General features: G+C 36.2%; 1 protein-coding gene across 6 annotated transcripts; it reads left to right on the forward strand.

The window, feature by feature from the left end:
* impdh1a (IMP (inosine 5'-monophosphate) dehydrogenase 1a) lies at window positions 1–26,454 on the forward strand. Of its 6 annotated transcripts, none has more exons than XM_067390013.1 (16): window positions 7,180–7,478; window positions 7,900–7,998; window positions 12,136–12,184; window positions 13,904–14,005; window positions 14,232–14,306; window positions 15,022–15,228; window positions 16,054–16,141; window positions 16,226–16,425; window positions 18,880–18,970; window positions 19,139–19,234; window positions 20,053–20,196; window positions 20,314–20,458; window positions 22,206–22,349; window positions 23,016–23,099; window positions 23,431–23,552; window positions 25,457–26,453. In XM_067390013.1, the coding sequence occupies exons 2-16, from the start codon at window positions 7,901–7,903 to the stop codon at window positions 25,549–25,551; spliced, it is 1,740 nt and encodes a 579-aa protein (XP_067246114.1). In that variant the 5' UTR covers window positions 7,180–7,478; window position 7,900; the 3' UTR covers window positions 25,552–26,453. The 6 variants fall into 6 exon arrangements, with proteins under 6 accessions (XP_067246120.1, XP_067246114.1, XP_067246115.1 ...); XM_067390014.1 differs by having other exon boundaries at window positions 7,181–7,478; window positions 23,536–23,552; window positions 25,457–26,452; XM_067390015.1 differs by lacking the exon at window positions 23,431–23,552 and having other exon boundaries at window positions 7,183–7,478.
* Window positions 26,455–26,923: the final 469 nt, after the last annotated feature.

The following is a 26,923-nucleotide window of genomic DNA, read 5'->3' on the forward strand; positions in this document are numbered from 1 at the left end:
TCTGCCATCCGGTTAACTACTGTTTGGTCCTGTCTGAGGTTCCGTGATCTGGTTTTTCTTGCAGGTTGATTATCGGGACTACAAAAAACACATCCCACCAGAACTTTTTGGGAAGTCTGCCAGTCTCATCTCATCCTGGACATTTTCATTTTGGGATTGTCAGCTGCTGATCAGAATCTGCCCAACTTTATTTGAATTGCTGCAGATAAACTACTTTGCTCTCGCAGCACTTCGGCCTGTGGTTTGGAAGATGCTAATAGCTTATGCAAATTGGATACAAATCTAACTGAGGACACCCATATCCAGCTCTGTTATTGTTTTTGTTTGATTTTTGTATTCTTTTAAACTTTGTGGAAAAGTTTGAATCCAAATCACAACCTGGTGAATGAGCAAAGAGCAGAGACTGAGAGGTGGTCTCAGTTGAGGGGAGAGAAACAAAAATCAGTTTTTTTTTTGTTTTGGAAGGGTCGGTCGGGCTCAAACAGAGCCACAGTGGAGGACGACCAGCTGGATTTCGCTGATATGGACGGGCATGGGTATGACCGCTATGCGGATGGGGACAGGGACAGCTACCAGATTGACTACCGGCGTATCGTGGGGGACATGGAGCCGGCCAGGCCACGGTTGTCGTTACGGGACTCGGATCACCACTTTCATGGCCCGTTTACCCATAATACACTGCATGGGCATGGGCATGGGCATGAGACGGCTGCCCAGCGCTACAGTGCCACCCGGATACAGGCAGGGTATGAACCAGAGAGGTGAGAACATAGTGCAGGTCTATGAATGAATGAATGAATGAATGAGAAGGTCTTGGTTTCCTCAAAATTCTGGCTCAACTATTTTAATACATTATTGTAGATTATTTTTGATCAAATTCAATAAGGATGGACATATAAACACAAATATACAATATGTCTATGCCTAAACACATGTAGCCTAGGAAGTATGTATTTATTTATTTCAGTCAGTGATGATTATTAAATGATGATTAATTATGTATTTTGACCTATTAATAATTAATATTGTTTTAGGAATAACTCATGTTGGATTCGTTCCCCTTTTGTGTATGTGTGTGAATCATTTATTTGTATTTTAAACTTGTGTTGCGTTAAAAATGTAGATGGAATAATAGAAAAATAACAGCTGTGAATGAGTGGGAGAGAAGAAAGAGGAGGGGGTGGCTCTGTTTTGACCTTTATTTTGTACAGTCAAAACAAATGAAGACAGTCATTTATTATAGATCACCTGTAAATACAAAATAAATCAATATAATGATATATTAGTGAACAAATTAGCATTTTATCGAATCATGGTTTATGGTTATCGTAGTGTGTATTACTATAAGCTGCACATGTATGAATGTCGTTGCAAAATAACTGACAAAAATGTACCAATATTAAATGAATCAACTCATAATTAATTAGCTGACTGATGTTAGTTATGGTCAAGTGTTTTTCTCTGCATAACATTACTGACAGTTAGGCGGCAGTCCACCTCACTGTTTTTACAGTATATTTATTGTTTTAGAATTTGAATCTTATCAAAAGTGTGTTTGTGCATCTTTCTTTAAAATCAATGCCACTGGATTGATATTTTGTTACCTAATATAGTGACATTTGTACATTTTTAAGTTCGATATACTGTACTTTTTGGTCCCACAATTTCAAAATAATATTGGGAATGTCCGCAGCAACAGTGTGTGATGTTGTTTTGACTCCTTTTCAAAAACCCCATGAGCTTTCAGCAGGATCTGGCATCACAGCTTGTTACTTCATCCCAGCTTTGACACTGACACCTGTGACACAGATGCTTCTCTGAGGGTCAAGCAAATGTCTCCCCCACTCTCATAGTCACCTCTGCGGTTGACACCTCTGTCCTCAGATGTTTAGTATTTATCTGCCTCAGAACTGCAGATCTTTAGCTTTATCTTAGAATGTAAGACAGGACCTAACAATCGACAGTATTTCTGTATAAGCTCTTCAAAGCACCTTTCACATCTTCTATGTTGTGCATCATCTGAAATATTCTCTACTATCTGTGTCATGAAGCTCAGATGTGAAACGTGTCATTTTTCCACCACATCTTTTCTCTTTCCCATTAGAGTGGTCTCTCAACAGATGAGATGAGAACTTTAACGAAGGATTACACTGATAGAGCACTCTTTAGGTCTAATCTGCAGTTTACAGTATAAATCCTGCAAGGAAAGAACAGCATGTCTGTGTATGTTGAGAGGGCAAGATTAAATGTCCATCAGGGAGAGATTCAACTGTCGGCATAACCACTTAGAGTCATTTGGGTGTTAGACGCTGCCTTTATGTTCAAAGAGGCTTTAATGGTTTTTTTAGTGGTCCAAAGGCTCTATATGTACAGTTAAATGCAGTGCAACTCTAGTGCAAAATGTATTACAAACCCTGTGTTATAATCAAGACTTAATTTATCATTAAAGCCTAATTTGCAATGAATAATACCAATCACTAAAGTCCACTGAGATGTTAAATACAAAAAAATGCAACACTCTCATGGAATAAAATGCCAAATACCCCAAGGTTATGCCATTTAGATAAAATCTTATTTTACCCTAATATTTGCTTATATATCAGTTCGCTTCAAAGATTTTTTTTTAATTGCCAAGGTATCACAAAAAAATACATGAATGAAAAAACAAATGCAAATATACAGACTTGTTATAGTACAATTAGGATTGAAAATTAGAATATAAAAAAGATCAATAAAATATTAATAAAGTAAAACATTACATCCCAACAAAATATATTGCATCCTTCAACTAATTAAATTAAAAGGCAGTGCACAAGTTTACCATCTTCAAGTGATAGTTAATCCAAAACTGAAAATTATGTCATCATTTACTCACCCGCAAGTTGTTCCAAACCTGTTCTTTTGTTCTGTTGAACAAAAAGGAAGATATTTTGAAGAATGTTCTGGGGCACTATTGACTTCCATAGTATTTTTTTTCCTACTATTTAAGTCAATGGTGCACCAAAGCAGCCTGATTACAAACTTTCTTCAAAATAATCTTCCTATGTGTTCAGCAGAACAAAGAAATTTATACAGATTTGGAACAACTTGGGGGTGAATAAATGAATTTTCATTTTTGGGTGAACTATCCCTTTTTAAAAGCTTTGGACTTCTTTGAACGTTCATTCATAAATATGATCATTGCATGTGCCCCAGTTCAGTTTTTGCAGGCATGACTAAAAAAGTCATTTAGTTATATAATTATAATCCACATATAGCTTTATTAATCTACAAATCGGACATGTTCAGACATTCTCAGTTCAATCCCTGCATCCCCATGTGCATACTATCCATCCTAATGTGAGATTAGAATATTTTCAACAAAGCTTAGTTTGTTGAATATACAGTAGTTCGCAAAAAGTCCCGGGTGGTCTACTACAGGGTTCCTCATATCCGGCCCTGGAGGGCCACTGTCCTGCAGAGTTTAGTTCAGACCCTGATCAAACTCACCTATCTGCAATTTTCTAGTAACTCTGAAGACCTTGATTAACTTGTTCAGGTGTGTTTGATTAGGGGCAGTGGCCCTCTAGGACCGGATTTTGGTTCACCCAAAAATGAAAATTCTGTCATTTATTACTCACCCTCATGCCGTTCCACACCTGTAAGCCCTTTCGTTTAGTTGAAATCCGATAGCTCTATGAGGCCTCCATAGGGAGCAATGACACTTCCTCTCTCAAGATCCATAAAGGTACTAAAAACATATTAAAATCAGTTCATGTGAGTACAATGGTTCAATATTAATATTATAAAGCGACGAGAATATGTTTGGTGCGCCAAAAAAAAAAAAAAACGACTTATTTAGTGATGTTCAATTTCAAAACACTGCTTCAGGAAGCATCGGAGCAAAAAATGAATCAGTGTATCGAATCATTATTCGGATAGCGTGTCAAACTGCCAACGGCTGAAATCACATGACTTTGGTGCTCCGGACAGCAGATCTGATACACTGATTCATTTATGATCCGATGCTTCCTGAAGCAGTGTTTTGAAATTGGTCATCACTAAATAAGTCGTTATTTTGTTATTATTGTTTTTTTTTTTTTTGCCGCACCAAAAATATTCTCGTCGCTTTATAATATGTTCTGAAGATTAAAGAAGGACTTACGGGTGTGGAACAGCATGAGGGTATGTGAAGTAATAAATGACAGAATTTTCATTTTTGGGTGAACTAACCCTTTAAGAAACCCTGGTCGATGTCATGACAAATCGGGTCCTCCCTCGAAATCGGGTCTCCCCAAACTGTCAGTTAATGATTATCCTATATGTACAAACTATAATAATTTTAAAAATCCATATAGCTTACTATATAATGCATAAAAAAACTAATTAGTGCATAATTACGCCAATTAAACATCATTTCTTACACTTGATGAACTGTCAATTAATATAATTATAATAGTCTATTAAGTGAATAATTGAACATCATTAATTTGATTTATTTATAATTGAAATATTTGGACATTTAACACTTAATTCAACACAATTACATTAAAGATGATTGTGAATACACACATGTAGGGTAAGTGCAAATGCGTGTAAACAGCTATCAGGCTAATCGGGTGTCTTTATGCTATGCTAGTACATAAGCTAACTAATACAGACATAAATGGTCATTATAACATAGTTGAAACAGCATTTAACATAACATGATTTTGTAGGAATTGTAAACAGGAACTAAAGAAATTACCTATTAAAAGTCATTTGAATCAATGGCTGTGTCCAAAAACTGGAAAATGCTGCCTTCAGAGGACACATTTCAAGGTAGGAAGGCATCAAGGCACATCCGAAACCAATGTTAGCTTCGCTTCCTGTCTCATGAGATACCTTTCTTCTGACCGATTTTTGAAGGCAGCATAGATGTATCCTTCGCTGCCTTTGATATCCCACAATCCTGTGCTTTCCATTCAGAAAAATAAAGATGGCGTCCCAAAGTTGCGTTTGCTGATCAGTTTGTGTGTAAATGTACGTTTTTGACCAACATTTTCCACTTTTTATGTCATTTCTAGTGAGAAATTACTACTGTAGAAATAAAAAATTTGTTTAGTTCTCACCAAAGCTTGCGCTATTTTTCTGTAGACCATTAAACTGTTACAGTGCCTCAGAAGTCTGTCCGAAATAAGGTGTTTTTATGAACAAACGCTGCCTTACAAGTCATTACCTAATAAGACAGCGAGGCAACAAGTCAGCTGCCTAGGTTTTCGGATGCAGCCAATGGGATGGTGTGGGGTCCTAATGGAGACCCAATTTGTCACTACACCAGTACTATTTTCAAAGTGTGGATCCCTGCACAGTCTAACTGCTAATATTGCCCACAACCCATTGCGCTTTGGAGGAGGATTTGGTTCAGAACTACAAACACAAATAAAAAGTGTTAAACTACAAACATGGTGAGTGAGGGCGACCAATGGTTAAGTAGAGAGGTTTAGATAAAGGGGTTTGATTGACTAATAATTAGCATTTAACCTGATAAAAAAAAAAAAATATTATATATATATATATATATATATATATATATATATTTTTTTTTTTTTTTTTTTTTTTTTATCAGTGGCGTGCAGTGGTGCTCTGAAATGAGGAGGCACATTTTTTTTTATGAATCATTGTAAATTAATGTGCATTACTCTTAAAGTTGACAAATCTTCCTTGTTAAATGAACATTACTTTACAGTACATCAAAAAAAAAAGAAAGAAACAAAATACAACTCTATTTTGTAATTTTACATTAACAATGTAATGTTCTATTTATCAAAACCAAGTCAATCTCATCAAGCATCAAGTGTTTTAAGCATTTCTACATTCATTCCAAAATAATAACTAAAGGCAATAATAATTTAAACAATATATTTTATTTGTTTATTGCGGTTTTTCTTTTTAATTGTCAACCTAGAATATTTTGGATCATCAATCATGCTCCATTAACACCGTCTGTCACAGACACGAATTGCATTTTTAATTTCACCAAGCTGATTGCACTAAAAAACCCCGCAGTAATCATGCTTTCAGTCCATTTCAAGTTTGATTTTGACGTAACATAAAGTAGTGATATATCTAACTGGGTGATCTGTTTACTTACTTTTCAGTTAGTCTTCCGATTGACTCCATCATTTGTTCAGTCAAACCTACGTGCGGAACGCGCACGTCAACGAGAGGCGGGATTTATCGCACAAACCATTCATATCCAATCATAACCAATTACATCCAATCATAGCGCGATGGAGACATTGCCTCCTCTCACGTGACTTTCCCCCATTCATTCTCAATTACCCCCCACAAAACCGCACGCCGGGGGTCTGATGATTTTCTATGAGAGGAAAGGGAGGCATGACTCCATAGACTGTAAAGCATGACTCCTCTGTGTAACTTTACCTGCGGGTGTCGCTGTTGGGCAGTATTCCTTAAGAAATACGCGTTGCGCTCTTTTTAATGTCATAATTTGTAATATTTGTGTTGTTTTATATGTAATATGGATTATTTTCTCATCCTATTTTTTTTGAGGAGGCACTGCCTCCCTTGCCTACTCGGAGGAAACGCCCCTGATATATATATATATATATATATATATATATATATATATATATATATATATATATATATATATATATATATATATATATAGATAGATATATATAGATATGTTATGTTATATTTCATCAGCAACAACAATGTGAAGTTTTATAAAGATCTGTTTGGCCATTAACTTTTAAATGCATTATTATGCAAAAATAAAGACAAAATTTTATGACGTGAATATATGCCCCAAGGCTCTTCTGCTTCACACTCGAAAGTATGTACTTTTTCTTCACAAAAAGAATACAAACCTTCTTTTAGAGCATAGCAAATAAGTCTTTGCTCGGTCTCGGTTTAATCGAGTCTTTAAAAAGATTCAACCCAAAATAACAATTAGTTTACAAATTGGTATTCTTAGTTGTCAGATTCAAAGACACCTGATGTCTGTACTATATGAAAATGTTATGCGTTAGACTTCAAAATCGCTTAAGATAGCCTACACCAAAGAGTGGCGTATGTAAATTCGGAGATATTAAAAAAAAAAAAAAAAAAAAAAAAAAAATTTACTAGCTGACTCCAAAGAAAACGTGCAAAAACAGGTTTGGGTAGTACTATTCAACAACACAACCTTTCCTCTTCCTTTTCCACTCCTTAAACTGAGCGTGTTTAACATGTGACCTCAGTTCACACACGGCTGACAGTCTGTGGACACACGGCTGGGCGTCTCACCGTGAGACCCTGCTCCATCCAGAGCTGCTTCACACTCCTCAGAGCGCTGCTGTACGGGATGAGAGACTGCTGTTCCCCGCATTGATATGCACTTTAATAGCTATAACCGTCATCATGTGAGATACTGTACACGAGGGTGAATATTCAGCAGAAGGAAGTGTTTTCACTGTTCAGTGTTCCGAAAGAGAAAGTAACTCAAACCTGTAAGTGGATTCATATTTGTTTTTCTATCTAACGCGTTTATAAACCGAATGTTTCTGCATTGATGAGAATGAACGGGAAGTTAGTTGCAAGTTAGTCATTTTGCATTCTTGCCTCTTATTTTGAATACATTTCCATTCTGGAACACATTTTTGACATTATCTCGCTTAACTATCAGTCAGGCATTGTTCCTCTATTGTGTTTTATTTGCGTCACATGTTAAAAAAATGATTGTGATGTGTGTGTGTGTGTTGTATTATTGCATGTTACACTGCAGGACACTGTTATTTCTGCTTGACATGTCCTGGTTTGTATGTACTGTATGACATTTTTCTTGTCAGTGAATGGTTGGCAGTGCAAAGTTGAAGCCAAATTTTATTTGCATGTGTTACAACCCCTCTTTTTGTGTGTGCATGACTGTAGCATGGCTGATTACCTTATCAGTGGGGGAACTGGGTACGTTCCAGAGGATGGACTCACTGCCCAGCAGCTCTTTGCCATCGGTGATGGTCTCACATACAAGTAAGAAGAGGATCATGTGCACAAAACCCCTTTAGATTCCCTGCCTTGTATTCAGACACATACACCTACTGTCATAAGTCAGATAGACAAACAGCGTAATGTCAAAGCAGGTCCGATCATGTTTAGTTTCACCCTGGCACACACACATGCACTCTAGGTAGGCATCTCTCTGGACATCTGTCAGTGAGATCGCTCTCAGCTCCATGGCAACCCTCCTGCATCTCCATAGCAACGGGGAGCTCAAGTGCTCAGTCCCAGCACATGCAGCCCATGTTTATGGGACAATGCAATTATTATAATTAGAAAAGCAGCATGGGATTTTATGAACATTAGTCCTTTTTATATGCTGTACGCAACTGCATTAAATGAGCTTGTTTGTGTGTGAATATGAGCATGTGCTTTCCCAGCCTTCTAAAAAGTCTTGTTAGCAGAGCAGTGGTCTCCGTGTCTATTTTTATCATGCTGGCTGGAGTGTTTAATCTGGTCTAATGGAGGTTTTATGAGCGTTAGGCCACATGGGGCGGGACACTGAACTGTGCCTTCTTACACATCCTCCTGAGATGGATAAATCCAGTCCATATCAAAACATTATCGTGCTTTAAAGTGAGGGATATTGTTTTAACACTTTCTAATAGTGGCCATGATACACAGTGCTTTTCTAAGAACACTAATAACATCAAGTACCACTGGGTACCACTTCAGTTTTGGGATCAGTAATGTTATTAAAGGGAATTAATACTTTTATTTAGCAATAATGCATTCAATTGTCTAAAGTGACTGTAAAGTAATAATAATTCAAAATATTGCTGTTTTTGCTGCAATCAAATAAAAAAGAGAATTTCAAAAACATTAAAAAATATTACCATCCCCAAACTTTTGAATGGTAGTGTGTAAAATAACTCAAATTTCTTATCTTTTTAGTTTGCAGACACTTTTTCAGTATACTACTTCTGCTTTAGAAAGAGGCTACGTGTGACATTGGTGACACGGTTAAGAACATTAACAGGACGTCTCTGTGCGCTACACCTTAAGTAGATTATATAACTCCTCTTGACAAGATCAGAGACGTACGCGTGCAAGTGCATCCTTTCTGGCTACTCAGAGTATTCATGCTACAGGCAAACATGCAAATATTCATTTATCCATGCACTGAAATCAGTAATCAGTCGACTTACACTATCATTCAAAAGTTTTGGCTTTTTAAATGTTTTTGAAAAAGTCTGTTATGCTCATTTGGTGCTTAAGAAACATTTCTTTTTATTAATGATTAAACAGTTTTGCTGCTTAATATTATTGTGGAAACCATGATACAATTATTCAGGATTCTTTGATGAATAGACAGTTCAAAAGCTGAAATAGATATCTATTATACAAGACATTATGGATGTCTTTAATGTCATCTTTGATCAATTTAATGCATCCTTGGTGAATAAAAATTAATTTCTTTAAAAAGAAAAAATCTTACTCACCCTATGCTTTCAAATGGTTGTGTATAGCAGTCACACACATTGCTATTTGCATAAACTAGCCATAATTCTGAATCAATCTTGGTTTGTTTTATGCTTGTTTTATAACTGGTATCACAGACTTAAGGCTTAAGCCTAGTCCCAGAATAAAATGCATGTTTGAGCTGTTTGAATCAACTTACACTGACATATCTTAAAGGGTTAGTTCACCCAAAAATGAAAATAATGTAATTTATTACTCACCCTCATGCCATTCCACACCCCTAAGACCTTTGTTAATCTTTGGAACACAAATTAAGATATTTTTGTTGAAATCCAACAGCTCAGTGAGGCCTGCATAGCCAGCAATGTCACTGAACCTCTCAAGATCCATTAATGTACTAAAAACACATTTAAATCAGTTCATGTGAGTACAGTGGTTCAATATTAATATTATAAAGTGACAAGAATATTTTTGATTTCAAAACACTGCTTCAGGAAGCTTCAGAGCATTATGAATCTTTTGTGTCGAATCATCAGTTCAGAGCGCCAAAGTCACATGATTTCAGCAGTTTGGCGGTTTGACACGTGATCCGAATCATGATTCGACACACTGAATCATAATGCTCTGAAGCTTCATGAAGCAGTGTTTTGAAATCGGTCATCACTATATAAGTTGTTATTTTGTTTTTTTGGCACACCAAAAATATTCTCTTCGCTTTATGATATTAATATTGAACCACTGTACTCACATGAACTAATTTAAATATGTTTTTAGTACCTTTATGGATCTTGAGAGAGGAAATGTCATTGCTGGCTATTGAGGCCTCACTGAGCCATCGGATTTCAACAAAAATATCTTAATTTGTGTTCTGAAGATTAATGAAGGTCTTATGGGTGAGGAGCGGCTTGAGAGTGAGTAATAAATTAAATTATTTTTGTTTTTGGGTGAACTAACCCTTTAAAGGCACAATATGTAAGATTTTTGGATTAAAATATCCAAAAACCACAAGAACAATGTTACATATTTTGTCGGCTTATCTACTTACATTTTCCCTAATGTTTCCAAGAATTTTTAAATACAGAAAAATAAGCAATTTTTAACCAGGACACGAACCGTGTCCATGCGTCACCTATCAATGACATAATACCCGAGTTACTCTTGGTTTCCGGTTTTATTTTGTAGAAACCATGGAAACACCAAAGACGCTTTAATATATTATGTGTTTTATTAGACAGGTGAGCAACTGTTTGGATGCATTTATAAACAGAAAACTAATCATGTTATATAGCTCAAAACAGTAAGTCTTATTGTTTAAATCTCATTTTCTTGATTTACAGCAAGTACCATGTTTTTACCACGCCTAATATCGATCTAGCTAGTGTGCAACAATTGTCTCATAGTAGCTGCCGAGCAAATGCAGAGTAACACTATAAAAACTTTCAACACACTAATGTGTCGTGCTCCTTTCTCTTTAGCAATCACTTCAGCTGCCTTGTTTCTGCACTCACAGCACTCGGCCCTGCTCTGCTTCATACTACAGTAATGTTAATAATCTCATCCATGAACATGATTTCTGCCCGAGTCGTGAAGACAACATCTCCCATGATTCTGTGCTCAATCATCAAGCTATGCCTTTGTTTTAAATAAGTGACAATTTATATATTGTGCCTTTAAAATATCTCAGTGCCATTGTTTTGTTTCAAGATGCACACCAGTAATGTTTTTTTTAAAGCACTTTTAGGAAAGCTACTTAAATTTCCTAATTTAAAGGTACAATTTGTGATATTTTTTCCGCTAGAGGTCGCTAGAAGCCTATTCAAAACAAAGGCGTAGTTTGATGACGCCAAGTTTTAGAGCGGAAACTTGGGACATGTGGTCTCCACCTCAACGGACGGTGCAAAAGAATAGGGATTGGAGTCTGGAAGAACTCATGTTCATGGATGCGATTATTAACGTTACTGTAGTATGAAGCAGAGCAGGACCGAGTGTTGCTGAACGATGAGCTGGAGCGATTGATCAACACATGCCTCACGAGCAGCGGGACTTTTATTATGACACAGTCGCCGGCGCCGCTTCCGCTTTTCCGGTCATGAGTTTACGGGAGCTGTCCTTGTCGACAGAACCAGCGGCAGATGGTAAACAGTAATTATGTTCCATAAATAAGTAACACAATCCACCATAAACGTGCAAGAAGTAAATAAGGAACTGCTTGAAGCAAGCTAGTGGTTTGCTGGACGCTAGACACTACTTCCGCATTTGTCCACGGCACTGTTGTCATGTGGTTTCTACGTCAGTAAAGGCAGTAACAAAGGGTAACTGACGTCATTGACAGGCGACTGCACTGCCCCGTGTCACTGTTTAGAATGGGAATTTTCTCATGATTTACAAGTAGTTGAAAACATTAGAGATATTGTTAGTAATCAGCTGGACAAAATATATAACACTAGCCTAGTGGTTTTTGGATATTTTACTGCAAAAATGTTACATATTGTACCTTTAACTAAGGCCTACTCTTGGCTTAATCTAAGCCCTGTCTGTCAAACCAGGCCTTAGAGTGTTCTTCTTGTTTTTGACACAGATTTGAGTGTTTGTATAAGCGTTTTGTAATTTTGATAATGTTCTGATTCATAAATTGCTGATCTAAAGGTCATTGTTGCCTAACTCTGCCATCTGTCCTTCCTCATTCAGTGATTTCCTGATACTGCCTGGCTTTATTGACTTCACATCCGATGAAGTGGTGAGTACCAATGTTTAGCAGAGATTAATGACAAATTGCACTTTTGTTAGTAGACATTTTAGTGCAAAGGATAATTTTTGATCACCATAGTCAATGCTTTGTTGATGGAAAAAGAGCTCTTTAACTATCAATGAGGTGGAAGATCTGCAAAGGACAGTATGTATTAACATGGCTCTGTTAGCATCCATATAGTCCCTGGTGTGCTGGGCATGTTGTCACAGGCAGTGATGCTCAGGTGTGTGCGTGTGTGTGAGAGAGAGAGAGACCAGAACGAAACAAATATCAATCAATCCCCCTGGAACCACAACTTTAAACACATTTTTAATTAAAGATGCAGCAAATTCACTTTCCAGGGATAGATTATAAGATAATAACTTAGTTAAACAGGGAATCACTTAAACTTAATAGGGACTATTTTTGTTTGTTGAAAAGCTAATTTCTTGTAAGATCACTTTAGTTTTTTTAGGGATATTTGCAGGACTATTACGTATTTGTGTGTTTGTTTATGGCATGCGTGTGGTGTTATTTCACATTTTTGTGATTGTGTAATTGGGAATTTAGGAGTCTAGTTAAAGTCTTTGGATTTTTCCCAGTAGGCCGGGTAGGCTTCCTGCTGATGTAAACGCAGATACACAAAACTGTTTGTGATTTCTTTAAGCACTTCTGAGATTACGCTGAGCTACGGCTAATGATGGGACACAGGTGTTAGAGAGGAAGAAAAATAAGACATGGCAGTGTCTACAATTCAATGAAATCAATTGGCGAGACTCTCTGAGTCAGTGCTATTTTAGTGTTATTTATATATCATTATAGTATTTATTAATATTTTGAATTAGCTTTTATTTTTAAATTTAATTTTAGTTTGTTTGAAAAATTTTGTTGTGTGCACTTTTATTAATTTTTTATATTTCTTTTTAGCTTTATTTTATTTTTATTTCAGTTTTAGTTTTTGTAAGGTTTCTGACATTTCTCTCAAGTTTTTCATATAATATGTATATTTTATTTTATTTCAGTTAAATATATATATTGTAACAATAACAACACTTCTCTGACTTTCCTGTACTGTAAATGTTTTCTTTAAAGAAATTGTTCAACCAAAAATGGCATTTTGTTCTCATTTGCTCACCCTCATGCTGGTCCAAACCTGTATGATTTTATTTCTCTCATGAAACACAAAAGGTCATTTTTACATAAAACAAAGTAGCAGAAAGTCTCCTTTATTAATATATAGCTTTATACAATACAGATAGTTTCAAAGCAGCTTTACAGTGATAAACAGGAAAATAAAGATTACATGCTAACAGAATTCAATTCTGCTGTAAAGCAGCTCTAAAAAGAGACAACAGTAAACAGTCATTATTCAGCTGAAATCAGTTCAGTGTTGATTCAGTCCAGTTCACTAACTGTATAAAGTTCATCAATTATGGAAGTAGTTCAATTAATCTATAAAGCAGCTCTGGAGAAAACTAAGTTCAGTTCTCATCCATAGTTCTCATAGTGTCAGTGCAGTCAAGTCAATTACATTCCCGAATATCAAGTGAGGAACCCAAACTCCGTCTGTGACAGAAACCCTGGGAAAAACCAGGCATAATTGAGGGTCCAGTTCTTATATCAAGGTCCAAAGGTATCATAAATTAGTTGTTTAGTTGAACATCGTCGGTTTACATAGACACTTTGCCCCCTTAGATTTTTCGTAACGGTCATGTGTTATGATGTCAGGATTTGACCTCTGCCCTGACCAGGAAGATAACCCTGAAGACGCCACTCATTTCCTCTCCTATGGACACAGTCACAGAGTCCTCCATGGCCATCGCTATGGCTGTAAGTAACACTCACAGAAACTATATATATACAGCTATGGAAAAAATTAAGAGACCACTCCAAGTTCAGAAATCAATGTTAAGTGGTCTCTTAATTTTTTCCATAGCTGTATATATATATATATATATATATATATATATATATATATATATATATATATATATATATATATAATCCAACAAAACTGCAATTGCTTTTTCATTTCGTTCACTGGTTTGTCTCGTAGCTCATGGGTGGAATTGGAATCATTCATCACAACTGCACTCCTGAGTTTCAGGCCAATGAGGTCCGGAAGGTCAAGGTCAGTCACACAATTGTTGAGAGATGCACTTTTGGAGGAATTAAAGGTGATAAAGAGGATCTTTTAGTCAACTGAGTTTTTGAAATGAGCGCATGCGTAAGAACAACCCCCCTCCTTTCGAGGGAACGCCTCCCAAAACTTGTGCCACGAGTATTGGAACATGAGTGTTTACCGCCGGCATTCTCTGTGTCGTGTTAGTGGATTCATTATGTCGGACTCACCGCAGGTAACTCATAATCTGCAGTTGTTACTGCTGTCTCCGGACAAAAACATTGCATGCGGCGCCTGTGGAGTGTGGAAAGTTACTGGAGCGCGCAGCCGCGCTCGTCTCTCACAAGGAACGTCACGGCAGTGATTGACAACCCAGAGGGCCAATCGTTTATGCGATGATCATGTAAACGATTGGCTGATGTTTTTAAGGCCCTACCTCGTGCACAGATGATGTATATTAATATTATTCCTTTCGGTGCACCTAATAAATAGTCTTTTATCAGTTAGTAAAGACAGTTTCAAGTAATATTGCAAAAAATGTATAAAACAAAACATCCTCTTTAGCACCTTTAAATACAAATGTAAAAGTTGTATTTTGTAAATCTGATCAATTGTTGATGTAAAAGTCTATAACTATGATTATACATTTTCATTTGATTTTTAGGTTCAAGATATACTTTTAAATAGCAATAATTAATATGTATTGTATCTATCCTACTGGCAGAAATTTGAGCAGGGCTTCATTACGGACCCTGTAGTGATGAGTCCAAGGCACACTGTCGGTGATGTGTTTGAAGCAAAGGTACGGCACGGTTTCTCCGGCATCCCGGTTACCGAAACCGGCAAGATGGGAAGCAAGCTAGTGGGCATCGTTACATCACGAGACATCGACTTCCTGTCAGAGAAAGATTACGATAGGCCGCTGGAGGAGGTTTGTGATTCAAAATGTCTAAATTCTAATTTCGAATTCCAATTTAAGTGATGTTTCATAATGTAAGATTTGATTTAACTGGCACTTTTGAATGAAACTGAATGTAGAGCAGAACTTGATTTTATCAGTCAAGATTTGATTGATGTTTGTGGACAATAAATTTTATTCAGCAAGGATGCATTAAATTATTTAAAAGTGTCAGTAAAGACAGTAAAAAATTACCAAATATTTATATTTCAAATAAATTACATTCTTTTGAACTTTCTATTTAAAGAATCCTGCAAAAAAAAAAGTATCACGATTTGCACAAAAACATTAAGCAGTACATCTGACAACATTGATGAAATGGGAAATATTTCTTGAGCAGCAAATCAGCATATTAGAATGATTTCTGATGAATCATGTGACACTGAAGACTGGAGTAATGATGCTTAAAATTCAGCTTTGCCATCACAGGAATAAATTGCATTTTAAAATATATTTAAATAGAAATTTTTTTTTTTTTTTTTTTGTAATAACACTTCACAATATTACTGTTTTTACTGTTTTGGTTTGCAGTTAGCATAAAAGACTTCTTTTAAAAACATCTTGACCCCAGGCATTTGAATGGTAGTGTATATAAAAGATTATAATTTATTAATATTCTAGAATGTAAAATAGCTGGTGACAGCTGAATCGTTCACAATAAAACAGGTACATTTATTAAGAAAATAAGCAGGGTCAGTTTTGCGTTCATGTTGTCTTTAAACACTCATAATAGTCCTGAATGCTGCAAATATCCTTGAATTACAATAGTTTCTGAATTATTTATCTTCAATCCTACAGGCAATGACAAAACGAGAAGATCTAGTGGTTGCTCCAGCAGGTGTAACATTAAAAGAGGCAAATGACATCTTACAGCGCAGTAAAAAAGGTATGAGAGTTAACTTTTAAGTCTTGTTTATGTTGTGATGTTTAGCACAAGCTTGCTGATCACATTTCTGTTTTTCTTTCTCAGGTAAACTGCCTATAGTGAATGACAGCGATGAACTAGTAGCTATAATAGCTCGCACTGATTTAAAGAAGAACAGAGACTATCCTCTAGCCTCCAAAGACTCTCGCAAACAGCTGCTGTGTGGCGCAGCCATCGGCACCCGAGAGGACGACAAGTACCGGCTGGACCTGCTCATGCAGGCTGGAGTGGACGTGATAGTTCTGGTGAGTCCAAAGGGGAATAGGGTGATGTTAAGCTTTAGCAGTACTCTATTTCTGGAGATCTAGCTTACTGCAGCACATATGCGTCATTCCATTTAACCTGAAATTTGGACAGTTGCAACAGAACTCTAAATAGAACTTGAAAACAGAATTACAATTTCTAATGCAGAAATCCATAATCTGTACTGCCGATATACAAACTTGGCACCCAAGTAGATGTACACAGGTAATGACAAACATTCACTTTTAAGCAATTAAAATTCATCAGCAAGTCAAATTTCCAACATTACATGACAAAAAAACCTGTTTAGCAAACTTATTCAGCGACAGATGTGTCAAACATGGTAAATGACCCTGTCTATAATCATACACATGCAGTGGAGGCTTTGTTTACAGTCAAACACCTGCATAGCTTTTTTGTTTCTTTGTTCCATGTGTCAGGTAGGGGAAGACAGCATTAGCATGTGTAGGGCCAAAAGTATTTTGAATTAGAATTAAATTGAATTAAAGTGAACTTGGGGTGCTTTGCGTTCACAATGTATAAGTGATCCATACTCGGACCACTTTCTGATATTTTTACAGTTTAGTTTGCTATAGAGAGGCCTGATTTGGAGGCCCAATGAAGCAAGTGTGGAATGCCCTTAAAGCTAATCAAGATGTTTGGTTTTATTTGGAAAATACTGGTGGGTGTTTGTGGGAAGGGTTGCAGGTAAATTCTAAGGCTGGCATGTAAAATAATCCTGCAAAATATATATTTAATGGGGACATATCATGAAAATCTGACTTTTTCCATGTTTAAGTGCTATAATCGGGTCCCCGGTGCATCTACCAGCCCAGAAAACGTGAAATAAAACCCAGTCATTTAGTTTTGGCAAGCCTTTCTCTGCAAGCCTGTGAAAAAACAAGCCGCTCAGATTTTGCTCCCCTTGTAATGTAGGAAGGGGATCTTATTAAAATATTAATCTGCACTTTTCCACCCACGGCGCCATCATTTTGTTTTCACAAGCAAAAATGGTGTACCAGTTCTAAGGGCTATGGTAAAAGTTTGAGCAAAGCATGCTAACATTGGGATTCTCCAGCTTTGTTGTTGTTGAGCAACCAAAGGGAGAGCTGTTAAAGCTCCGCCCTCTTTTGGAAAGTGAGCAGCGAGCAGCAGCTTTTAAAGGGACACACACAAAAATGTAATAAAAATGTTCACAAAAAGAACAGGCGAATCTCAACATAACACCGACTGTTACGTAACAGTCGGGATCATTAATATGTACGCCCCAAATATTTGCATATGCCAGCTCATGTTCAAGGCATTAGACAAGCCAGTATTAACATCTGGATCTGTGCACAGCTGAATCATCAGACTAGGTAAGCAAGCAAGGACAACAGCGAAAAATGGCAGATGGAGCAATAATAACTGACATGATCCATGATATCATGATATTTTTAGTGATATTTGTAAATTGTCTTTCTAAATGTTTCATTAGCATGTTGCTAATGTACTGTTAAATGTGGTTAAAGTTACCATCGTTTATTACTGTATTCACGGAGACAAGAGCCGTCGCTATTTTCATTTGTAAACACTTGCAGTCTGTATAATTCATAAACACAACTTCATTCTTTATAAATCTCTCCAACAGTGTAGCATTAGCCGTTAGCCACAGAGCACCATAGAATTCATTCAGAATCAAATGTAAATATCCAAATAAATAATATACTCACATGATCCGATGCATGCATGCAGTATGCATGACGAACATTTTGTAAAGATCCATTTGAGGGTTATATTAGCTGTGTGAACTTTGTTTATGCACTGTATTATAGTCGAGAGCTCGGGGGGGCGGGGGGCGTGAGGATTTAAAGGGGCCGCACGCTGAATCGGTGCATTGTTAATGATGCCCCAAAATAGGCAGCAAAAATCTATGGGGTATTTTGAGCTGAAACTTCACAGACACATTCAGCGGACACCTTAGACTTATATTACATCTTTTGAAAGAACGTTCTATGGCACCTTTAAGTTTGTATAATTTGTATTGATTTAAGGGTCAATTAATGATGCTTAGACCTTGTGTTGTTCAAACGAATTTGCAGGTCCGACTTCATACGCAGTAAGAGGTGTTACTGATGTATTTGCCAAATTTTGACCTCATTGTCTGAACAAAGGATCTGATTTCATTGCTTGCAAAAGACAGCAAAAGGACAGACTTATGGATTTTATGTGCAAAGCTGTAGCCTAAAGCTACTGTCACACCTTTTTTGCTTCTTCTTCAATCAAACACACCTGAACCAGTTAATCAACTTCTTTGGCTTTAATAGGAAATTAATAAGCAGGTGGATTAGGGCAGGGTTGGAACTGAATTCTTCAGGATCAAAGGATAGGACTCACCAAACTGTTTATTCATTGAGAGACACCCAAAACTGTTTGACCTCATGTTATATGATGTTTTTTCTGTTGTTCTGTCCCAGGACTCTTCTCAGGGGAACTCAGTGTTTCAGATCAGTATGATCAACTACATCAAACAGAAATACCCAGAACTACAAGTGGTGGGAGGAAACGGTGAGGCTTTTTTGCACATTGTGGTCCTTTGTTTTCTGTATAAACTGAGGGTAGCTTTGAAAAGAGTGATATTAGACATTTTGAAGATTGTGCATGGACTTAATTTCCTATACTGAAATAAAGTAATAGCATATTCTTGCCATTTTATTCTCTCTCTCTTGTCTACAGTGGTGACTGCTGCTCAAGCAAAGAATCTTATAGATGCCGGTGTTGATGCTTTACGAGTGGGCATGGGCTGTGGATCCATCTGCATCACACAGGAAGGTGTGTGTGCGTTTCTTACTGACTTTGGATGACAAAATTGCTGTGGAAAGTGCCAGAAGTTAGCATAATATGAAAGAAAATTTGCCTTTATTCACTTTGAAAAATGGAAAAGATTGTTTTAAAATTTTTATTTTATACAAGAAAAATTAATAACCATTACCAATTTATATAGCTATGCAAATTGGTATATGTGGACATACTTGGAAAAAATTGCGCCTTTATTCATCTGTAAAAATGTCAAGTTTTATTTTAGAGTTAGGATTTTTGGGATTATAGTTGTGATCTATTTTATTTTATTTTAAATTTAAGCTAGAAAAAAATGAATAAAAATTACCTTATTTATATGCAAATGTGTATATGTGGGCATACAGATGATGCCTTTATTCTTGTCTAAAATTATTTTAGGGTTAGGATTTTTGGGATAGCAATTATCATCTATTTTATTTTTTTAATTCATTTTATTGTTAAAGGGATAGTTCACCCATAAAGTGAAAATTCTGTCATCAAGGAATGAGACCTGAACACAAAAAAAGATATTTGGAAGAATGTCAGTAACCAAACAGATCTCGCCTCCCATTTACTAGCATAGTAGCAAAAATAAATACTATGGTATTCGATGGGGGCGAGATCTGTTTGGTTTCTGGCATTCTTCCAAATATCTTCCTTTGTGTTTAGCAGAACAAAGAAATTCATACAGGTTTAGACCTACTTGAGGGTGAGTAAATGATGACAGAATTTTCATTTTGGGGTGAACTATCCCTTTAAGAACAAGAGATATTAATGAGAAGTTGTTCAGCAATGTATATGTGTATAATTAGTGATGGCGTGTGGGAGACCGCAGGGCACGTCTGTGTATAAGGTGGCTGAGTACGCCCGGCGTTTCGGGGTTCCAGTCATTGCAGACGGTGGCATTCAGACGGTTGGCCATGTTGTGAAAGCCCTGGCGCTGGGAGCATCCACAGGTGTGTGTTTTTCTGAGTGATTTGCCTGAATGATCATTGTTATTAATGGCTGGGATTTGTTTGCCTACATTTCAATGTCTGTGACCATGCCCTTCCCTTCTGCCTGTTTTGTTATAGTGATGATGGGGTCATTGTTAGCAGCAACCACAGAAGCGCCCGGGGAGTATTTTTTCTCAGATGGTGTACGACTGAAGAAGTACCGTGGTATGGGCTCTTTGGACGCTATGGAGAAAAACAACAGCAGTCAGAAACGTTACTTCAGGTAAACACTCCAGACGACTGCATATGTACAAAGATAAAGTGTTTCTTCAATTATGAAAACTATACATTTTTACTCTGTGCACAGAATTTTTTTTTTTTACATTTAATTATTTTTTCTGAAAGTCATGAACATTTTCACCACAGTGTCATTTCCAGCACATCTCAAATGATGTATTGTGTTTAACAGCATCCTCTGGTGGGATATGAGAGTGATGGAAATTACATTTTTAAAGGGTTAGTTCAACCAAAAATGAAAATTCTGTCATTTATTACTCACCCTCATGCCGTTCCACACCCATAAGACCTTCATTATTCTTCTGAACACAAATTAAGATATTTTAGTTCAAATCCGATGGCTCGGTGAGGCCTTCATAGGGAGTAATGTCACTTCCTCTCTCAAGATCCATAAAGGTACTAAAAACAAAGTTAATGTGAGTACAGTTGTTCAGTATTAATATTATAAACGGACAACAATATTTTTGGTGCGCCGAATTATTTAGTGATCACCGATTTCAAAACACTGCTTCATGAAGCATCGAAGCGTTATGAATCAGTGTATCGGATCGCGGTTCAAACCCGCCAAACTGCTGGAATCCCATGACTTTGGCGCTCCGAACTGCAGATTCGATACACTGATTCATTTGTGCTCCGATGCTTCCTGAAGCAGTGTTTTGAAATCGGCCATCGCTAAATAAGTCGTTATTTTGTTTTTTTTGGCGCACCAAAAATATTCTCGTTGCTTTATAATAATAATATTAAACGACTGTACGCACATGAACTGATTTAGATGTGTTTTTAGTACCTTTATGGATCTTGACAGAGGAAGTGACATTACTCCCTATGAAGGCCTCACAGAGCCATCGGATTTGAACTAAATTATCTTAATTTGTGTTCCGAAGATTAATGAAGGTCTTATGGGTGTTGAACGGCATGAGGGTGAGTAATTAATGACAGAATTTTCATTTTTGGGTGAACTGACCCTTTAACTCATTTGTCTGGCTAAGATATATCCTAAATAAAAACAACTAAATAAAATGTTTACATTTCTGCAATATTTGACAAAATATTTTCTTCCCAAATCACATGTATCATATTACATCTCAAGTATGCTTTTCATTGACACTGCTATCTCCTTGGTAACCAAATACACACATTTTTGAAAAGCGTTTATGTTGGAAATTGATGTACATGAACTGATGTACATGATTTTTAAATAATTGATACAATCTTTTTTATATGAATAAATATTGAAATGGTTTATGGTTATTTAAATCTTTGTTTAGACTGTCATAGTTTATAGTAACAATTCATAGTTTTAATGATAAATAAATATAAATTATATTTTCTTTATTTCATCTCTCTTCACTGATTTTATTAGTGGCAAAATTTTTATGGAGGAAATTATGCCAAAATAAATACAGCCGTGATTTTCATGCAATAAATATTGAAATGGTTTATTATTAGTTAATTTTTTGTTTAGACTGTCTTATAGTAGTTTATAGTAGCAATTCATATTTTACATTTTTACAGTCTAGATCTGAAACAAGGGTGAAACAAAATATATACATAAATAGTAAAAAGTCCAAATAAATTATGAAAGCATTATTTTAATGTGACCTTCATGTAAAAATAACAAAAGTGCCTGTAGTTGAAGAAACACCCCAGTAAGATACATATCAACTGTTATTGTTAAAAAATTTTGTATTGTATGCAATATATAATGGGTTGTGTGTGTATGTGTTTTCCAGTGAAGGTGATAAAGTGAAGGTAGCTCAGGGAGTCTCTGGCTCAGTTCAGGATAAAGGCTCAATACACAAGTTTGTTCCATACCTCATCGCTGGAATTCAACACGGCTGTCAGGATATCGGTGCAAAGAGCCTGTCCATTCTGCGGTAAGAGTGCCACTTTGCCTTATAGACATCTGACGAGCTTGACAAAAGTGACTTTTGTTACTTTTAATTCATGTTTATTAGCTTTGAGGCCATCTATATGTGAGTATATGCATATTAGTCACTTTTAGGAATACTCTAGCAGGTAGTAAACTAAATTAACTTTTAGCAGATATACATATACAAAAGCCTTTCTTTTCTAGACCAAAATGGACAAAACTTTTAGTATATATACTGTACATATTTAATAGTTTTTTTTTTTCTTCTGGACAAAAAGAACTTGATACTCATTCTGCACTAAAAAAAAGTCCAGTAATTTTCTCTGGAATGAGAACATCCCCTTCTTTTAAATGATAAATATCACCTACATCCAACTAGTAGTAGCTACTGTAGTAGCAACTGATTCACTGTGTGCATTTCACTTTGGTGTCTTCAGTGTTTCTACAGCATTTTCTGTCTCAAACATCATTTCATTCTGAAAGTGTGTTCATTGCTTTCATCCGTGGTATTTGATTTTGCCAGGCTTGTAATGTTAACCAAAGTTTACTGGCTATATAAAAAAGGACAAGCTCTTTAATATGTCTCGCCCCAAATTCCACAAACAAAACGAAGAACAATTTAGTCTGTTTTTATGTATATCTGTTAAAGTCTCACCTGCGTTACATGTAGATCGATGATGTACTCCGGAGAGCTGAAGTTTGAGAAGAGGACAATGTCTGCTCAGGTTGAGGGCGGAGTTCATGGACTGCATTCGTAAGTCTCCGCCCACTCACTTAGCCCCACCCATGTGTCTTTTTCCTCACAGCACATGCCCTCAAAAGAATGGTTGTAAACACATTTCATGTTGTTAGAATTCTTACCATTCACATAAAACTAAAAGTTTAGCGGTTACACTTTATTTTACAGTACAGTATACTTACCCAAGAAACTACTGGTAATATAAGGTAACTATATGGGTTAAGGTTAGGTTCAGGGTTAGTACCTAGTTATTGTAATTGCTATAAGTACGTAGTATGTACATGCGGAACAGGACTGTAAAATAAAGTGCTACCTGTTTAGCAATTCCCTCTCTGTTTTTTTAAAGTTCCTCTCAGAGACCCTCAGTCCATCCCTTCTTACGTTGTCATGGAAAAGTAGAGTTTACATGTGAAAATGTCTTCTCTTCCTTTCTCTTATGCCGTCATCATAGATATTCTTTTGTGCCATGTAAGTACTCAGCCCTCATGTCTCTTATAATAACATTGAGTTCTGGTGGAGGGGATTGTGTTGTAAACACTGGAAAGGTCTGGACTCTTTAGTGGGCATTGAGACATTTTAGTTTCCTCTTACTGTTGTATCATAGAGATAAACCTAGTGTCCACTGTCCCAGTGTCCTGCTGTGGTTGTGTATTTGTAATACTCTCTGAGACTTGACATTGAAAGGGAGGTTATACTTTTAAAGGGATCCTACTTTTAAAGGGATAGTTTACCCCAAAATGACAATTCTGTCATCACTTATCCCCCCTTATGAGATATCAAGAATTTCAGAGCTTTTCTTTTCCATACTACGGGTGCATATGGTGACAAGGAGTGAGCAAGGAGCAAGCTCAAAAAAAAGAAAAAGAAAAGAAAAGAGCCATGGAAAGTACACTACCGTTCAAATGTTTGGGGTTAGTAAAATCCCCTTTTTAAAGGTCCTGTTTTTCGTGTTTTTTTGAAGCTTTGATTGTTTATAGTGTGCAATATAACATGTGTTCATGTTTCGCGTGTAAAAAAACACAGTATTTTTCACATAATTTACTTATCTGTATACCTGTTTCCACTGTCATAAAAACGGGCTGATGACTTCCTTGTTCTATGAAGTCCCTCCTTCAGAAATACGTAACGAGTTCTGATTGTGCCAGCGGTTCCTGTGCTGTGATTCGACAGCAGCTTAGCGCTCCTTGCTCGGAAAGGTCACGCCTCTTACCATAACGTGTGCTGCACATAGTTTTACATGTGGATTATTGTGGTGTTGTGCCGAATGAACACAAAAGACAATAATTCCCGAGAGACTGAACTCTTTAATCTCCACAAGCAGCGACAGAAAATGTACAACGTTAGCACTCACTCAGAAGAGTACCTCATACGGAAAACAGCCATATACATAAACATAGTCCCCTCTTGTGGCCAAAACGCAACTCTTGCTCTTCTCTGTGGGAGCGCAACAAGACCACGCCCCCTTTTTTGTGTATTCCTGTGAGCGGAAGTTAGTCAAAAAACTGTTTTAGTGACGTCATTAAAGAAGGAAGTAGAGGGATGTAGTCCAAACTGGCCGTTCGATGTAGGTGACTTCTGTTAAATAAAATATCTCGCTTGGCATTGAACTTTGAGCTTTAAAATTTTACAGGTTTTATTTATACTCTAACAACAACATTACACACTAACTAAAGTTTGAAACATGGGATCACGAAGATCGGGACCTTTAATGTTTTGAAAGAAGTCTCACCACAGCTGCATTTATCTGACCAGTATAAACTGTATTACAGTTTAAAATAAATGGTTTCTTGTAACATTTTCAAGTATCATTTCTTATTATCAGTGCTGAAAACAGTTGGGGTTGTGGAAACCACTGATGCATTTTTTTTTAGGATTCTTTGATGAATAGAAATTTATGTGAAATAGATTTTTTTGAAACTTTATAAATGTCTTTATTGTCACTTGATCTTACTAACCCCAAAATGTTGATAGTGTATTTGGTAGTGTATCAAAAATAAATGGTCCATTTGACTTATGGCACCTTATGATAACTTTGTGTGAAGAACAGGCCAAAATTTAAGTCGTTATTCAAATATGAACACCAGATTTGACGTCTGTGAGGCCAGTGGTTATCATGTGTATCATAACTGATATTTGGAAGCACCAATTATCTTTGAGGCTGAAATACAATTAAAATTTTAGTCTGTTCCTTGCTCAAAGGAACTTTTTATAATACTTTCTTGGTGTTTTTATTTTCATTTTTTGGGGCGAACTTTTCCTTTAAATGGCTGTGCTAATATGTTTGTAAAAACCCTTTATTTGGACTGATCACTTTGAATGTTGGGACAATATAACAACATTAATTAATGCTGTTTCTTTTCTGTTTCTGGCAGTTATGAGAAGCGGTTATATTGAGCCGGGCAGCAGGGGGCACATGAGAGCAGGACCCAATGTCCCGTCACCCGCCGTCACCAAACACAGCAGCTAAATGTGATTTTTGTTATCCTCAGCCCTATACTTTTTCCCAATGGCTCTGGATAAACATTAAAATAAATAAAACTGTTTGATTGTAATAAAAGCCAGCAACAGTACTGAATGCACTATGGACTGTTTTGATTCTCTTTATTTATTTATTTATTTTATTTTATTTTTTTTCAGTTCTCCCTGTAAGAAATTAGACTTGGCAATAGAGAGATTATTTTCAAAATGCTTTGAATGTACTACACCATCTGAAATATGAGGATTCTACGTGTGTGTATATGTGTGAGAGAGTGTCTATGAACATTTATGATACAATATGTGGTATAAATGGTATGTTTTGTCAAACTGTCAAAATGTTCTAATTAAAATTGTCTGTTGGTTTATTAGCAATAATACTTGTCGTGGTATATGAGAAAATCACGTGCATATTACATTGCCATTAGAGTGTTAAGAGTTAAATGTAATCTGAGAAATGCATTTGTTTGTTTTTTTTTCCCAGAAGAGCAAGTTTGCAGGCTGCTTGTGTCACAGTGCTTTTCAGGCTATCCAGTTAGTCATATAGCACTAGAACTATGTTATTCTATGGATCAGATTATCAGTATAAGCCTTAAAATCAGGGATTCTGTACTGTTACTCGCCTTACACTAGTCAATAATGTACGCACACATTAGAAATGCTTTTTTTTTTTTTTAGTTTATTTCATAGTTACACACATTTGCATCACTTAGATATATCGAACATTTTACAGTATATAAAAGTAAGCAATTGAGATTTTACAAGGCCAGAAGTAAAGGATAGTTAAAAAAAAAAAAAAAAAACACATTTGCTGTAAAAGTGACACTTTCAACTTTGGGCTCCATTTTGTAGTTTGACTGTTGTGTTGTCATTCTGAATATAATACACTTTAAAGAATAAAGAATGAGTTTTATAGACTGTGTTTATTATTGTGTTCCTAGTATCAGTTTCTGTTTATAATACTTTGCTTAAATATTTTAAATGTTTAGCAACATTTTTATATTTAAATATGTTTATATACCCCTTTAGCATAATGAGAAATGTAATTCAGAAAACTTAATTGTCATTTAGGAAAAGCAGCGACTGGGCAATTTACTAAGCAGAGAGAACAAGCATATCTTAAACATTTGCAAAAATAAAAAGCCAACAGTGAGACGATCTTAGAGAATATAAGCTGCTCTGTCTTTTTCTTCATGTGTTGAGCTCCTGCTTTCAACCACAAAGATGCGCACTAAAAAATATGACAAAGGCAAAAGCTGTCACAACTTCTTGTTATTACATCTCCATGGCCAACAGAGGGCAGTATCTGTGCACCAGAATGTCAGGCATTATAAACACTTGATTTTGTAAAGATGGAGGCTATG

This window comes from Chanodichthys erythropterus, chromosome 7, assembly GCF_024489055.1.
Source record: "Chanodichthys erythropterus isolate Z2021 chromosome 7, ASM2448905v1, whole genome shotgun sequence".
Lineage (NCBI taxonomy): Eukaryota > Metazoa > Chordata > Actinopteri > Cypriniformes > Xenocyprididae > Chanodichthys > Chanodichthys erythropterus.